This window comes from Trichoplusia ni, chromosome 9, assembly GCF_003590095.1.
Source record: "Trichoplusia ni isolate ovarian cell line Hi5 chromosome 9, tn1, whole genome shotgun sequence".
In the NCBI taxonomy this organism is placed as follows: Eukaryota; Metazoa; Arthropoda; class Insecta; order Lepidoptera; family Noctuidae; genus Trichoplusia; species Trichoplusia ni.
In genome coordinates, this window is record NC_039486.1 from 13,912,121 (window position 1) to 13,926,216 (window position 14,096).

Sequence of the window (14,096 nt, forward strand, 5' to 3'; positions counted from 1 at the left end):
TAAGATTTTTGAAACCTATTTTAATTGAATAATAATAAAAATTAAGTTTAAAACAAAAGTTAAGAATACCGATGACATACATTTTGACGGGCCTGTTGGTCTAGTGGTTAGTGACCCTGACTGCTATTCCGGAGGTCGTGGGTTCGATTCCCGCCCAGGACAAATGTTGTGTGATGAGCATGATTATTTGTTCTGGTGTCTGGGTGTAATTTATCTATAATATGTATGTATTTAGAAATATATAAGTAAGTTTATCAGTTGTGTAACCCAGTGGTTACCATAACACAAGCTCTGCTTAGCTTGGGATCAGATAACCGTGTGTGAGTTGTCCCAGGATATATTATATATATATATATATTACAGGCTTTTTTATGACTGGCCTTTAATGTTAAGAGGCTAAGGCAAAATAGGAAAATAAAGGACAACATTATATGAAAAATATATTTTATTCAATCGCTATTAGTGGCCTGTTTTTTCTTGCGTTGTTGTTCGGCCTCCTGTATCGCTGAGAACACGGCGCCTGCGCGGACTTTCTTCAATATCCGTTTGTCGTGGAAGGGATGCACGTGGGCAGAAATCCTTGAATTAGAATTTTGAGTTAAAAATACTTATTATACGTAGAGGGAGAGAAGGCCAGTGAAAACTTTTTTGTGACATTCGAAATTATGCTTTATTGCAATTGACGTAAAGTGCATAAATGTCCGTGAGTTTAAAAGAGTAAAATGCATTTTTGTCGATTAATGTATCATAAGGATTACACGTTCGAGCGTAGTCCCAGCTCTTGCTACTTCACGAAAGAGCGCTAGTGTCGGCATCCACAGTGCCAACTCGATTCCGATTAAATTTAAAATAACTCGATTCTATCGGGAATAAATCGGTTGATATCGTATCCTAAACTACTAGGATAAACCGATCCTTACCGTTGTACAACAACATCATCTTTGGTGAATACATGGGCTGGACATTTGATGGTGTTGAGATAGTCGACGCAGCGCCACTGCCGCGTGTTGTTCCTATTCGTGTGCTTCAAGTAGTATATGTACCGGTTTAGAATCATTTGTAACGAGCCCTGGTTTGATACTGTGAACTGCATCACACTTAGTTCTGTAAATATGTATATATTTATTTAAATTTTTATGTACAATTGTGGTACATAAGGCGGACTTAATGCCACGAGGCATTATCTAACAGCTACCAATCAACCTTTGGGTCTAATAGAAAAGCAGTTGGAATAGGTAAAACATATAACTATGGCTTTTGTTGATGTTGTTATAGTTATTATCTGTATTACTTATACCACATGTATAAGTAATACACATGTTCAAGTGGATAGGTTTATTTCGCTAAATGACGCGAAGTGCGAATGACAAGTCAAAGAACAATATAATTTTAGAATCAAAACGAGTATTTTCGACGTTGTTATAAGGGTGGAAAGTTCAAAAGAAACTTACGCCTAAGTTGAATATCGTTATTAACGAAATACAAACCTTATTGCATCATGTTAGGACAAAAACTAGAATAACTAATATATTAATACTAGGTTGATTATATAAAAAGATTGCACACTATTCTAGGGGTTTACTACCTCCTTGTAAAGTAAGTCAATAGTCAATAGTCAGTTCAGGTTTAGTCAGTAAGGTGGTTGGCTTCCCCCATTGAGATACTATACACTTACTGGTATTATCACTACTATTAACAGTCTCTGATTTATTAAAAACAGTTGTAACATCTTGTGACATGGAGTCATCATCCTCCTCTTCTTCCTCATATGTTTCATCCATATTTGTACTTAATTCTGGTTGGTCATTATCTCTGAAATTATTAAAACAATGTGTCAAATATGAAAATTATACATATGAAGATTCATAATTCCTACTCTGATTTGTAAGTCTTATTGAGACAACAAGATTTGGTAAGAAATATAAAAAAAAAACTTGACTGCATAGACTCCTAGACTGTAAAGCCGAGTGGTTAAAGACACCACTCCACTGTGCACCATGTGTAGTGGTCCAAAGCCAGCATAGGGCAAGTGTTAGTCTTATCAAATTTGCTTATTTGAAATCTTAAATGTTTGTGTGAACCCCCTGTGAAAACAAGGAGCAAATTCCTTCATAGCAATCATATAAAAATCACATTTTCTTTTTATTTCAAATTTATGCCATGGGTTTTTAGACAGACATTATAATTCCCATAAATGTATGTAACAAACCAGTTTATTGTGTAACTTCAATGTATGAAAAGATTTTAGGGTCTAACTCATTTTTTATACTCACATCATACTAGTCAAAATAAACTTAGATTCACTATCTTCCATAGTTATATTGCAGTCTAGGTCATTTTCATTCTCGGTTGGTTGGTTTACACTTATAGACTCGGCTAACTTCTGCAACAACAAACATAAAAATTACTTTCATGATTTAAATTAAATGCTGAAATATTTGAAATAATTATTTTAATGTTTTAGGCAGTAATTTTTACCATATCTTCCAAACCCTTTATATGTAGTTCTTTGCCTGCTTCAAGAAGTTCACTCAAGTTCTCTATGGACACTAAAACCTCTCCAGTGTAAATGTACTCCAGAAGAGAACATAGTGTTGTGTAGGATATTTTCTGAAAAATAACCATTTTGTTTTTATTGCAATCGAAGTTTTTTTTTTTTTTGTCAACAGTGTTAGCCTATTGTGTCTCAATCTGAGTCCTGAAGTTATTTTACCGACAAAATGCTTCAGCAACATAGCATCCTACTGAGTGCCAAGTGATATAATAACTTAAGTCTTTTATCAATTAAAAATAAATTAAGAACGCAATGTTGGTGGTATGCAAGAGACTTTCAATTTATCTTTAGTCTCTTTCATTTAGAATAAGACAACTTACGTTAAGAAATATTACTGGGTGAGGGCATTGGGCCGATGCAAGTAGATCCTTGATATATGGACTAGCCAGAGCAATGATCACTTGATGAACCTTCACATGATGACCGTCTGCAGCCAGAGTCATGTCCACGAACTCACCATTCTAAAAAGGAAGCATACATTGATGTAATCTCATTGAATTTAAACAAAATACTGTTAATTGTATTCAAGTTAGTTACCTGTTGTAAAGAACTTAACCCGGTGCAGATATTTCTCTTGTGTGCGTTCCACAATAAAGAAAATTGAGACTGAGCCATCACTGAAACAACTTTTGCCTGATTTTATTTATTTATTTACAATTTTTGATTGACTCTGACGCTCTTTTACTTCTCCGTTTGAATCAATTTTGACAGTAAGGTTATTATTGTCCAGGTCAGTGATAGAAAGAGATAGCCTGATGAGGCTGTCATAATGATGAGTGAGAAGTACTTACATGCTCAAATCAGTATAAAATTACCTGAATCGCGATTATTAAGAAAGTTCAAATATTCTTTAGTCGATTTCAAAGTAAAAACAATATGTTGCCAAGTTCAATTTATGTACTGGTAAGTTAGAAAAATAGACAGCTGTTTATGACAGAAAGAACTTTAAAAATGTTTTGAGGTTATGACTCTTATGAGCCTCATACCTCAGTATAATCAAACAAGAATGTCTTTTTAGGTCTGTCGTTAACATCTTATATTATTGGTAGTGCAAATAAGTTTTCGTCATGGCGTTACAGAAATCTAAAACGATTCCTAAGGACGCTGTGGAATTAGACGAATTGCAAGCCACTGAGTATGTATGGAATCTTGTGTCTGATTGGGAATCTTTATCCGATACGTAAGTTATATTATTTATGACATAAAAGTAACAAACTATTTTTAGAGGAAAAACTTCAAACATGTCTTAATCTAGGTATTGTAGTAGTTTTTACATACTTTTAATTTCTGCTCATCTACCTCAATTACCGGTTACTTAGAAAACACTCCTTAAATTTAAAGTATTTTTTCTGTTAAACTTATCGTCGAGTCGTATAAAAACATGTGAATATCCAAGGATCCATGAATTCTCAATAGCTACCTAACTTTATGTGATAAGTTATTGTTGGTGTAGTGGTTAGTGGATAGTGGCCCTGACTGCTACATAATTGTATGATGAGAACAATTGTTTGTTCATTGTCTGGGTGTAATAAAGTCATAATATGCAAATATGTAGAAAATATATGTATGTTTCATAGCAGTTGTCCAGTAGTCTATAAGTTTTGCCTAGTTTGAGACTAGAGGGTGTTGTGTGAAAGTTGTGGAATGTTATTATTCTTATATTTTCTATAACATTAATTTTACAGGTGGGCCCTAAGGTCAGCTTCCTTTGTTCTTGGCGGTCTCAATGCTCTCTGTGGCATTATGATAAATTCACACTACAGAAACAAACTCAAACTGGGCAGCTATGGATTCTTTGCATCAGCATTACCTATTACAATTATGCCTGGAATATTGACTGCCATGTTTCATAGACATGTAAGTAACTGAATGGATTTTAATTAACTTTAAACCAATAAATGTTTTTCTTTTTTTTTATTCACCATTATTTTCATTTAAATGATACTTAGTCAGTAGAGGTAATGGCCCAAGCAGTGGTATTTGGGTGGTTTTTCAACCCAATTTATAAGAATCCTACTTTTCTTTGCTTAAAAGTTCATTCATAAACAATTCTATGAATATTCAATTCAACAAGATCCATATATTTCTATAAGTCAAGTGTTGTTACATCTAAATAATATTATTTGCAGTTGGTTTCAACAGAGCTGCTTCTAATGAAGAATGAAGCGTGTCCTATGTGTTATGAGATAAGGTCTGGAGCTGTACAGCTATCTATGGGGTTAGCTTATCCCTTAATCCTGGCTCCAGCATCATCATTGATGGTAAGCTATTATTGTGTGTGTTTGCTGCAGTTTTAAGTCAAAGAATTTGTTGGAAATATTTCAGATTTTAAGTGTTTTAATTGAAGAAATGTTAACACATCAATCTAATTTACTACTTACTTACAAATCTTTAAGATATTTATTTTGGGAACTAACTTTTTTTACATATAGTAAAAGCTCTTTATTCGCGGGGTATATGTTCCATAAATATGCCGCGAATACAGAAACCGTGAATACGGAATGGTAATTTATATGGGATTATAGGGGATCCGTTCCTAGGCGACAAAAAAAAACAACAAATATATAAAAATATATATTTAATTGAAGTTTTTGAACATTTTAATTAATTATCTTAAGGCTTAGGCAATGGTTTGAAGAATTTTGTTATCTTTTCTTGCTTGGCAGTTTTCAAAAGCTCCTTCAATTCAGACTGATACACAGCAGTCGCATTAGCAATTTGCCTCTTAAAGATAAGACTTCGTTCCATAGAAGGATCAATGTTCATAAAGAAATCGCAAAGCTCATTTGCTCTGTTTTATTAGTTCATTTGACCAGGGATATTGTGTTGGATACCTATTGGAACAACTTTAAATTTTATTATTATGTATGTAGGTTATTCAATCCGCGAAGAATGAAATTTTAGTCGCGAATATAGGAATTGCGGAAGCTTTTTTTTAATCCGCGAATAGTGAAAACGCGAATAAAGGAAGCGCGAATAAGGAGCTTTTACTGTACACAAAAATACGTCGCAAGGATGTTGTATGCTGCTTGAACTTTTAGAACTGACGATTAATGTTTTTTTCTTTTAGTTGGCGCAAAGGTATTCAACCTACAGGGTACCAGACCTCAGACTAGGACCTAGAACCATTTTCCAATTCGTAAGGAAGTTGACGAGGCCTTACAACAATACCCTGACCGTCATGGCTGTCGCACAGCTGGTGACGTCATCAGTCTTAACGTATTACGAAATGAGGAACAACATTACTTTAAGAATTAAGATGATGGATATTGAAGCTAAACTTATGGCGGAAAAGCACGACAGTTGAATATATGGCTGAGTAGATGCGTTATGTAAATAGATAGTTTTGTAATAAATCGTTATGTTAATTTATACTTTATTATTTTAAAGTAACGTTCGGAATTATGAATTTAATGCTTTCGCGGGGACTTTCACAAACATTCAAATTAGACGCGTAACTTTTTAAACATTTATGGTTGACACTGCAGGAGCACGTCGTGGTACTCGCCAAATCCAATTTGCTATCCATGGAGTACAACAGGACTCCTTTTAGTGCTACTTCTCTATAAAAGACATAAAAATAAAACACATTCATCTCAAAGTAACCTATATTAATAGTTAATCATATTTAAGAAATACAAAAACGGACAACAAACTGCACACAACTGTTACCAAATATAGTACATTTTCTAGTGAACACATGCGAAACCTCTGCGTCTTAAAAAAACTAACCATCCAGAACTCAACCAAAATAACCTATTCAAGACATTTCAAGATCTATTTATTAAAAATATCCCTACCATAATCTGTATAGATATGCTTTTTTCGATCTTTCACACTTTTCTGGACTATTTTTACACTGATGAGTAAGCGAGATGGTCTTTTCTTCTCGTCTTACTCACTCATATTGCTGTAAATACCGCCTTGATTCTAAATGGCTCTAGTTCAGTACAAAAACCGTTGCTTACTACTAACTTTAACATTCATGGACTGAAACATACTGAGAGGTAGGTTTAACATCTCTTTGTATTCAATTTAAAGACTTCAAATCATAACTTGTCACTTGTCCATTACGTCAGTAAATGCAAGGATAACAAAAATTATAAAGCGAAGCAATTTCACGTATATTAACCTCGTAACAAATAAGTGAATAAGTTTACCCTCCACAAAACGTGCAAATGTTATTAAGTGCGACTGGATAATAAAATAATCCAGTCTTACAAACATAATTTAGAAAAACAAATCTAAAATAAACAATATTATTATATTTAATATACTCATCATTTATTAATTTGAGATATCTGCTTAAAATTAAATATTATTTTTTATATTTAAAGTCACTTGTATTGCTGAAAGTACATACAGTTATTGATCTAAGCATATGCAGTTACATCAATGCTTCTGTAGACATTCTGTGTAGGTACCTATACCAGATGGAAGGATCAACGAAAATTATAATTATAGTAGCTTACGCAGGATAGAAAACTTAATGCTAATGGTCAACAATTTCCTTGCTTTATTTTTCCATGTAGGTAAGTACACTAAATTTACAAAGTTATTCTTTATTTCTGAAGTGTTCCTCCTCTTACGGATGATCTATCAACTAAACTGCATGTGCTCAGATTTTTCATGTTAGTGCCGTTTTAACAATCGTATTTCTCGTAACGCTACATGGCGTGCTACTGTTTGACTATCCAAATTCTAGCCGTTCACTAATATTATTAACAATTATTTATACTTTGACAATGAGAACATGTGGCAACACTAGGTCTTGACGTCATTATTCAGTACTGAAGATGTTAGCACCACATAAACTCAACATTTACCGAAATATATTATTATCTGAAAGATAAATAACATTTACCCAAGTCACCTTTAATTAAATAACAATTATTTTTCATAGACTAGTATTTCAACTTTAGTTGGACGGTCTAGTTTCCGCTTCCTTTAAAGTTATGGCCAAAATTTATTTATAGAAATAATAGAAACACGCCGCATTGAATCTGAATTGCTGAAGTTTTCATTGTGAAAATAATGGTAACGGGTGATGGTTTTTTCTATTGATAAGAGGGCCCGATTCCGAATCCAACTGCAATTCACTCATCTGCCATTGTAAAAAGCAGAATTGGGGCCCAGAGCTCGCAGCGACATCATGTATTGCAACTGGCACAATATTTCTAGCTTCATCCAAATGAGTCAGAATATAACGTAAAATACTTTCATATTACAACAAATTTGTAACGAAATTAGTACAATTCAAGGCCTTGTCGAAGTTACTCGTGTATTCTATGCACTTTATGCTTGATTTAATCCTATTTGTTAGGCATTCAAGTCATACGGCTTCGAATGATGTCATTAATCATGAGCGTTTCACTAAGTAATATAGCTTCAGTTCAGTCGAGGAAGTTACATAAATATTTGAAACAATGCAATATTTATTTTTATTACACACATCTTCTCATCGATACAAAACACAATAATGTATTGTATGGGGTATTATATTGCACTTAATAAGAGCCTTACAACTCGTTACAATCAGGGTGCAATAAGAAAAAGGGTGTATTGCCACTGACACGGATCACCTTTGGGGCAAAGCGGGAAAAGAGATAAATATTACTAAATACGAATTAGTAAGAATGAAATCATAATCTACCTCGCGTTACACGGCGCAAGAGTTTGGGATTTAATGAAATATAATACCCACCATGTAAAAGCAAAACTATAAACTCTCACAGTTTCAAAACTATCTTAACATTAAAGATGTTTTCAAATCAAACCATAGATACTTGGTGTTATCATTTGTTTTTATTTACATAATTTAAGGTACACTCCAACAACATCGATAATAATTCGTTGGTTTGGTATTACATATATATTAAACATATCACTAGGTAATTTTCATCTACAAAAAAAAGTACCATTTTCCTGCAGGGGAAAAAATACAGATATTGCTATTAGTTTTGACAATACGTGGTAGGTAAATCAAGCCTTATTATAGATATTTATTTACTGAAGATACATGATGTAATTTAATACTTATATGACCAGAACTATTAATGTTAATGTATAGTTAATTGGTCACTAAATAGGATATAGATAGGCTCTGAATAATTTAATTGCTCATGAGACTTCATTGTTTATATTTCTTAAATCTATTACCTTCATTTTGTTAACCCTGTGCCCATTTGGAAGAGTATAGAAAAGAGAGGAATATTGGGAACAGAAGTTTGGTTTAAATTTACTGATATTTTTTCCGTTTTTTGATAATACCAAGCCAACGAATTGATTACACACCGATCCCCCATGCCTCACCAACAAATAAACTTCGATTCAAATGAATCGCGTAACAATTTTGTTTTATTATTAATAAAAGTAAGACACACTTACAATCTATAACAGAAGAATTCTTAAAGTAATTAGTAATTTACTTTTTTTGTTCACTTTAATTCTTATTTGTTTTTTTTTTAGAATTTTCTTTACAATATATTCTTTTTTTTAGAACCTGTTAACGTTCCGTTCTAACATTATATTACTTACATGATAGGGGAGTGCTTACCCAAGCGTAGCGCAAATTCACATGTAAGTACTTTTGTTTCATGAAAAAATATGATCTATTTGTTGCTACTTATACACTGAGATTACATTTTGTAATGTTGCGATTTCAAATTTTACTCAGTAGCACGGCTGTATTTTGTATCAAATAAACCTCATATCTATCACCCTAGCTGCTTCTCTGTCAAGTATTTGTATTTCTATAAAAAAATACTTAACATAAACCTTTTGTAACATATGGGAACAGTTCCTTCATTTGACATTGGGCTTATTCAGTCCATTGATGGTAACAAATCTTTGTCACGTCATGTGAGCGTCAAGCTTGAATAATTTAGCACATTGCGTCATAATGAATTAGACCATGTCGATATATTTCACTTTTAATGTTAGTTCATGGGACCACAGACTATATTGGAGAATCTACTATTCGATATATGAGGTTCATAGATATCAGTCATGCAAACGAACAACCTTGTAAATAAATGTTGTTACAAGGTAAAAGTGAAATCGAAACGACATTACGAAATGCAAGTCAAGCAGCACAATATTTACCAAGTAGGAAGCATGGGCAACCCTTAACTAGCCAACCATGAGTCAAATTACACATAATTCACTAACCAATTTTATTTTAATTTTACTCAAATGACCCACGGCAATATGATCGTACAACAATAAAATACAAACTGGCGTAAGCCAAAATTTTGATCAAAGTGCATCGTCGATTAATTAACGGAATGAAAAGTACACCCTTAATTTTAAATTCGAAGCTGAATTCTTGCCATTTTTGCAAAAGAATCATATAAATTTGTAATACTATTTTATTAATAATAGTATACTCACTGCAAGTCGAATATTAATATTAGGTACTTTGTAAATGTTAATGATGGCACTTAGATGTTATCCACAGAGGAATGTCGTTGGCAGTGTTGTATCTTAAGTTTAAATTAATTTGAAACAGGATCGTCTGCGGCGCTGGCTCGTCAATTCACTTTGAGCATAATTCTGACTCGTCATTGTAATTCGCAAGGCGGTCGTGTTCGGACAAGCGTCTGTTTCACATCGCCTCCTCGTAAACTGATACTGGACACTAGACGTACACTTAGAACCTAGATTATAACTAACACAATATTTTCGACCACTCTGCCCACTCCGTCTCCGATATATTTTTTTATAACAATGTGTATATTGTATACTGTGATACACGAGTCTTCGATTACTATTAAGTCGGTGGTGAGTGGGCGCTTTGACCATTTGCTAGCAGCGTTGGCTGATGTATTCGTTGTAGGACGCGGAGATCTCCTCGGACTGGTAGCGCGTCAGCTTGATGCTGCGACGCATGTCCGCCGTGATAACCGCCTTGTACCCGCCCTTCCGCAGGAGCGAGTCTATAGTTTGGATTTGGTCCCAACCTGGAAATACCCCATTTACATATTTGAAAATTGATTAAGCTTTGAATTACGACGATGTTTTAAATATGTACATGAACCATATTTTTTGTCATTTGGCCAAGTGATAATTCAAGACAATTATGAGTTACGATAACAAATTGTGTAAACTTGTTTGCTCACACGCTACACCGATGTTATTTTAAGACTCTTTTGGACGATTGGCCAAAAAGTGCTCTAAATTAAAGTTACACTTTAACAATCTTGGTAAATGAGAAAAAAAGTGTATTCGGATACCTAATGAGAATACATACCTATCGTAAACGACAAGTATCATGTGTTCAGAATCTCTCAAGGTCCTGTAAATCGCTGTCTGCTGAGGTGGTTAGAAACAATTGGAACACCGGCTGCAAAGCAGCACGTCATTAGCAGCAATTCAGCGTACTAACTTTCAAGCTGGTTTCAACAGAAAATAGACAATACAGCAATGCGTTGTTCCTTATTACAAGGTAACGGTCGCGACACACTTCCGAAGGCGTGGCACCCTGGTAACCAACGTGGATACTCAAGTTAGATGCATTTTATGAAGCTTATTCTTTCCGACCTGGTAATTTACTTACCCTTTGTTTCTCGATGAAGTCTACTATGATGTGTTTAATAATGTATTAGGCAAGACCTTGCGGCGGATCATCTACGTGGCCGTAACTATGCCTTATATTTTCCTTATTTACTACTTTGTCTACACCACTTGTTAACACCTGGTCAACCGACAATGAAATCAGTATCTAGACGATTTATGAGTACACACTTTTGGCAAGAAATCGATTCCACACAGTATTTTGATTGCACAAAATTGATTTCTCGTCTAAAAGAAAATTAACTCACGAAGGAAACTTTGTTACTGCGGATGTTTTGACCTCAACCTAAATCGTGTTGCGTTAAAACATGTCAAAGAATTACAAATAATTTCATGATACACATTAGTGTCTTGCTTGCATTGGAACATGCTTATTTGCAGTGATAGAGCGGGTTGAACAATTAACAATAGTATGAAGGAGTACTTTCTCATTCTTTGTTCTGCAAGTCCACTTATTTTCAACCTCAATCTGACCTCCAGTTTTAAAAAGGCCCTTCAAGTGACATTAGGCATGGATTGTCTCTAAACCGCATTATGTTTTATTATTTTTACCATAAAACTAATTTTGCAACAAACAAAAAAAGCCAGCAGAATCTATCAATTCTACAACCACATTCCAGAATGAGACTTTGCTAAGTGTCAATCTAATATGTCTATTTATTCCAAGATTCCACTTGGAAACGATGCCGACAACATGACACTTAAGGCTATATTATCCTGTGTCTTTTTTAAAATATGTCCGTTATTATCTAAAGTTAAACAATATACAAACCTTGTTCAGTAGCGACTTGCGGTAAGTAAGTAGCGGTGCGCTTGGAGCCTCGTTCACTTATGAACTCGATGCGGATGCCGTGCTTGCCGAGCTTCCAGTCCAGGTAGTGCTCGGCCTCCTCGAAGTGCTGCAGGATGGACACCGACACCGTCAGTCGCGGCACCTCCTCCCGAGTGATGGGGGTGAACCGCGAGTCTTTCAGGGCACTCGTTATCGCGTACTCGCGAAGACCTAGGAATCATTTTGAGTAATGAGTGCTTTTTCTTGGTGTAAGTGAATATAGTAATCTACGTGAATGTTAGGTCATGGAATAAAATAAGGATAAAGCGGATTCCATTGCGGTTTATTATTAACATTTTATTTTACTTTTGGATGACTCAAAACCATTGATATATTGATTTCGTAGCATGGTTAAAATTAGTTTTATGTCTATTCAACTGAAGAGAGTTTTTACGCACTTGCGGTTAACCGCGCCGGCTGGCATTTTTTATTTTAGTATGCAACCGCTAGTGCGTAAGAGAACTGAGATTTACGATATTTACGAAGTTTGTACTGGCTGGATGTTTTCGATTACATCACAAGAGTAAATAGTTATATGGTTAATAAAAACTCGATATTTTCAGTTGATACATTTAGGAATCTGCTTGATAATAACTATGGGCAATTATATAGCGCTATCTTTGAAGTATAAACACCTTGTGTATGTTACTAAAACTTGAAATGACATTACATTAGCAACTAGGTAATAAACTACAGAAATTGGTATCATTCATGCTGTCTGATATAATTCTTAAAAGTATATTAGACATCTAGTCTATTATAGTGAACTGTTTAATAAACCTACTTATTTCCAGGCTAATTAATTAAGTGATCAAATGTAAGTAGTAAATATTACTAAGCTAGTAACAATAGGTTTTTTGTTTATCTTTTTAATATCTCCATTCTTTAGGTTTTTTGCTGTTTAACAGTCAAACAATTGTTATTGCACTGACAATAACTGAGCAAGGTCAGATGGTGTCACAACTTCTTAAAGTAGATATGATAAAGTGTTATTACATCTGTAAATATAACTGTGTGCTTACCTGAGTGTAAATGCATTGCATTGAATGTCCCAATACATCCTCGGAGACGATGCTCTTTGCCAATTTTCCATGTCACAAATAAAGGACTGCAAGAAAGGATATAATAAAATTATAACAAGTTCACACAAACTGAAGAACAAATGTTTACTCGTTATTAATAATAATCTACCTGTGTTGCCTACCGTACAGTGTACACTAACTGTATAATAGGCAACACAGCAACACAGAAACAAAACAGTACTGTAATGTTTGAGCTATTATACACCTTCAGTGTAAGTGCATAAGGAATGTATTAGCATGCACATTTTTTCAGCAGCAGATGTGGAGGTGTAGTGACCACGAATAAAAAACTAAATTGTCTTTGTGTAAGTTTCGTAAATGAGTAAACATAAATCATTTCTGTTTACATTAACACACTATGTTAATTGAGTGAAAGTGAAAATGTGCATTGTTATGTGGCATACCGAGGTTTCACACGAAAAACATCAAAGGTTTAATTCATTAGACTGACCTCATTCGAAACAAAAGATGTGGAGGTAGCTCAACAAAGCATGTCCAACAGGATAAGCATAAGTATAATGACAGGCTGTACTTGTACTTACGAGAGTGGACCACTTACTAGGCATCGTTAGTAAAGTTTGGCGTCTGAGGGGGGTCCATACTGTGCAGCTGACAATACAAAACATCGAAACAAAAGTAACACATATCAGGAATAGCCACAGATTCTTGGTAACCATTCAAAGGTCGATCTATATTGTTACTATACGAGTTGTTTAGTTTCTGTTTTTTTGTTCCACAGCATACTGAAGACATGTTGGCTGATATAACAAATTATTTATCTTACGACTACGAAACAAAGCAATCACACAAATCTCGAAAGTAAACGAAACCAAACACTCGTTTCACTCAATGGGGTTTTGTAACCACAGGTTATAAAACTTCAGTGTTCCCGTGGAAATTTCACTTGACAGTTTTAGTGATGTGATCACAGTTTAGGAAATAGTTTCGTCAAACTACTTAACCTTTGCAAGCCTTGCGTCTTCCACGCATGCTGTGATGGTGTGATTTTCTTTTATCCTGAAATTGTATTTATGAATTAATTCTGATTATAAGC

The 14,096-nt window shown here is 34.3% G+C and overlaps 3 protein-coding genes across 3 annotated transcripts; 1 reads left to right on the forward strand and 2 right to left on the reverse strand.

Annotated features, from left to right (window-relative positions):
• Nucleotides 1-427: 427 nt before the first annotated feature.
• Nucleotides 428-3,289, reverse strand: LOC113497423 (longitudinals lacking protein, isoforms H/M/V-like). The gene is made up of 7 exons (XM_026876974.1): nt 3,092-3,289; nt 2,875-3,015; nt 2,479-2,610; nt 2,274-2,383; nt 1,676-1,812; nt 921-1,104; nt 428-579 (listed from the first exon to the last, which is right to left on the reverse strand). Exons 1-7 carry the CDS (start codon nt 3,167-3,169, stop codon nt 450-452), a joined length of 912 nt encoding a protein of 303 aa, XP_026732775.1. The 5' UTR covers nt 3,170-3,289; the 3' UTR covers nt 428-449.
• Nucleotides 3,290-3,475: 186 nt separating this feature from the next.
• Nucleotides 3,476-5,928, forward strand: LOC113497427. The gene is made up of 4 exons (XM_026876977.1): nt 3,476-3,734; nt 4,240-4,411; nt 4,684-4,815; nt 5,625-5,928. Exons 1-4 carry the CDS (start codon nt 3,622-3,624, stop codon nt 5,859-5,861), a joined length of 654 nt encoding a protein of 217 aa, XP_026732778.1. The 5' UTR covers nt 3,476-3,621; the 3' UTR covers nt 5,862-5,928.
• A 2,411-nt stretch (nt 5,929-8,339) lies between these two features.
• Nucleotides 8,340-13,930, reverse strand: LOC113497425 (uncharacterized protein CG5902). The gene is made up of 4 exons (XM_026876976.1): nt 13,602-13,930; nt 12,983-13,068; nt 11,901-12,131; nt 8,340-10,515 (listed from the first exon to the last, which is right to left on the reverse strand). The coding sequence occupies exons 1-4, from the start codon at nt 13,793-13,795 to the stop codon at nt 10,361-10,363; spliced, it is 666 nt and encodes a 221-aa protein (XP_026732777.1). The 5' UTR covers nt 13,796-13,930; the 3' UTR covers nt 8,340-10,360.
• Between the last annotated feature and the right edge of the window lie 166 nt (nt 13,931-14,096).

Excerpts from the sequence above, each read along its gene's own strand:
- LOC113497423 (XM_026876974.1), bottom strand. The coding sequence starts at position 3,169 with ATGGCTCAGTCTCAATTTTCTTTATTGTGGAACGCACACAAGAGAAAT. Across the intron at positions 3,016-3,091 it reads GGTTAAGTTCTTTACAACAG|AATGGTGAGTTCGTGGACAT; the intron begins GTAACTAACTTG and ends CTTCCTTTTTAG. Across the intron at positions 1,105-1,675 it reads TAATAGTAGTGATAATACCA|AACTAAGTGTGATGCAGTTC; the intron begins GTAAGTGTATAG and ends ACATATTTACAG.
- LOC113497427 (XM_026876977.1), top strand. The coding sequence starts at position 3,622 with ATGGCGTTACAGAAATCTAAAACGATTCCTAAGGACGCTGTGGAATTA. Across the intron at positions 3,735-4,239 it reads TGGGAATCTTTATCCGATAC|GTGGGCCCTAAGGTCAGCTT; the intron begins GTAAGTTATATT and ends TTAATTTTACAG. Across the intron at positions 4,412-4,683 it reads CTGCCATGTTTCATAGACAT|TTGGTTTCAACAGAGCTGCT; the intron begins GTAAGTAACTGA and ends TATTATTTGCAG.
- LOC113497425 (XM_026876976.1), bottom strand. The coding sequence starts at position 13,795 with ATGTCTTCAGTATGCTGTGGAACAAAAAAACAGAAACTAAACAACTCG. Across the intron at positions 12,132-12,982 it reads TGCAATGCATTTACACTCAG|GTCTTCGCGAGTACGCGATA; the intron begins GTAAGCACACAG and ends AATGATTCCTAG. Across the intron at positions 10,516-11,900 it reads GCAAGTCGCTACTGAACAAG|GTTGGGACCAAATCCAAACT; the intron begins GTTTGTATATTG and ends GGGTATTTCCAG.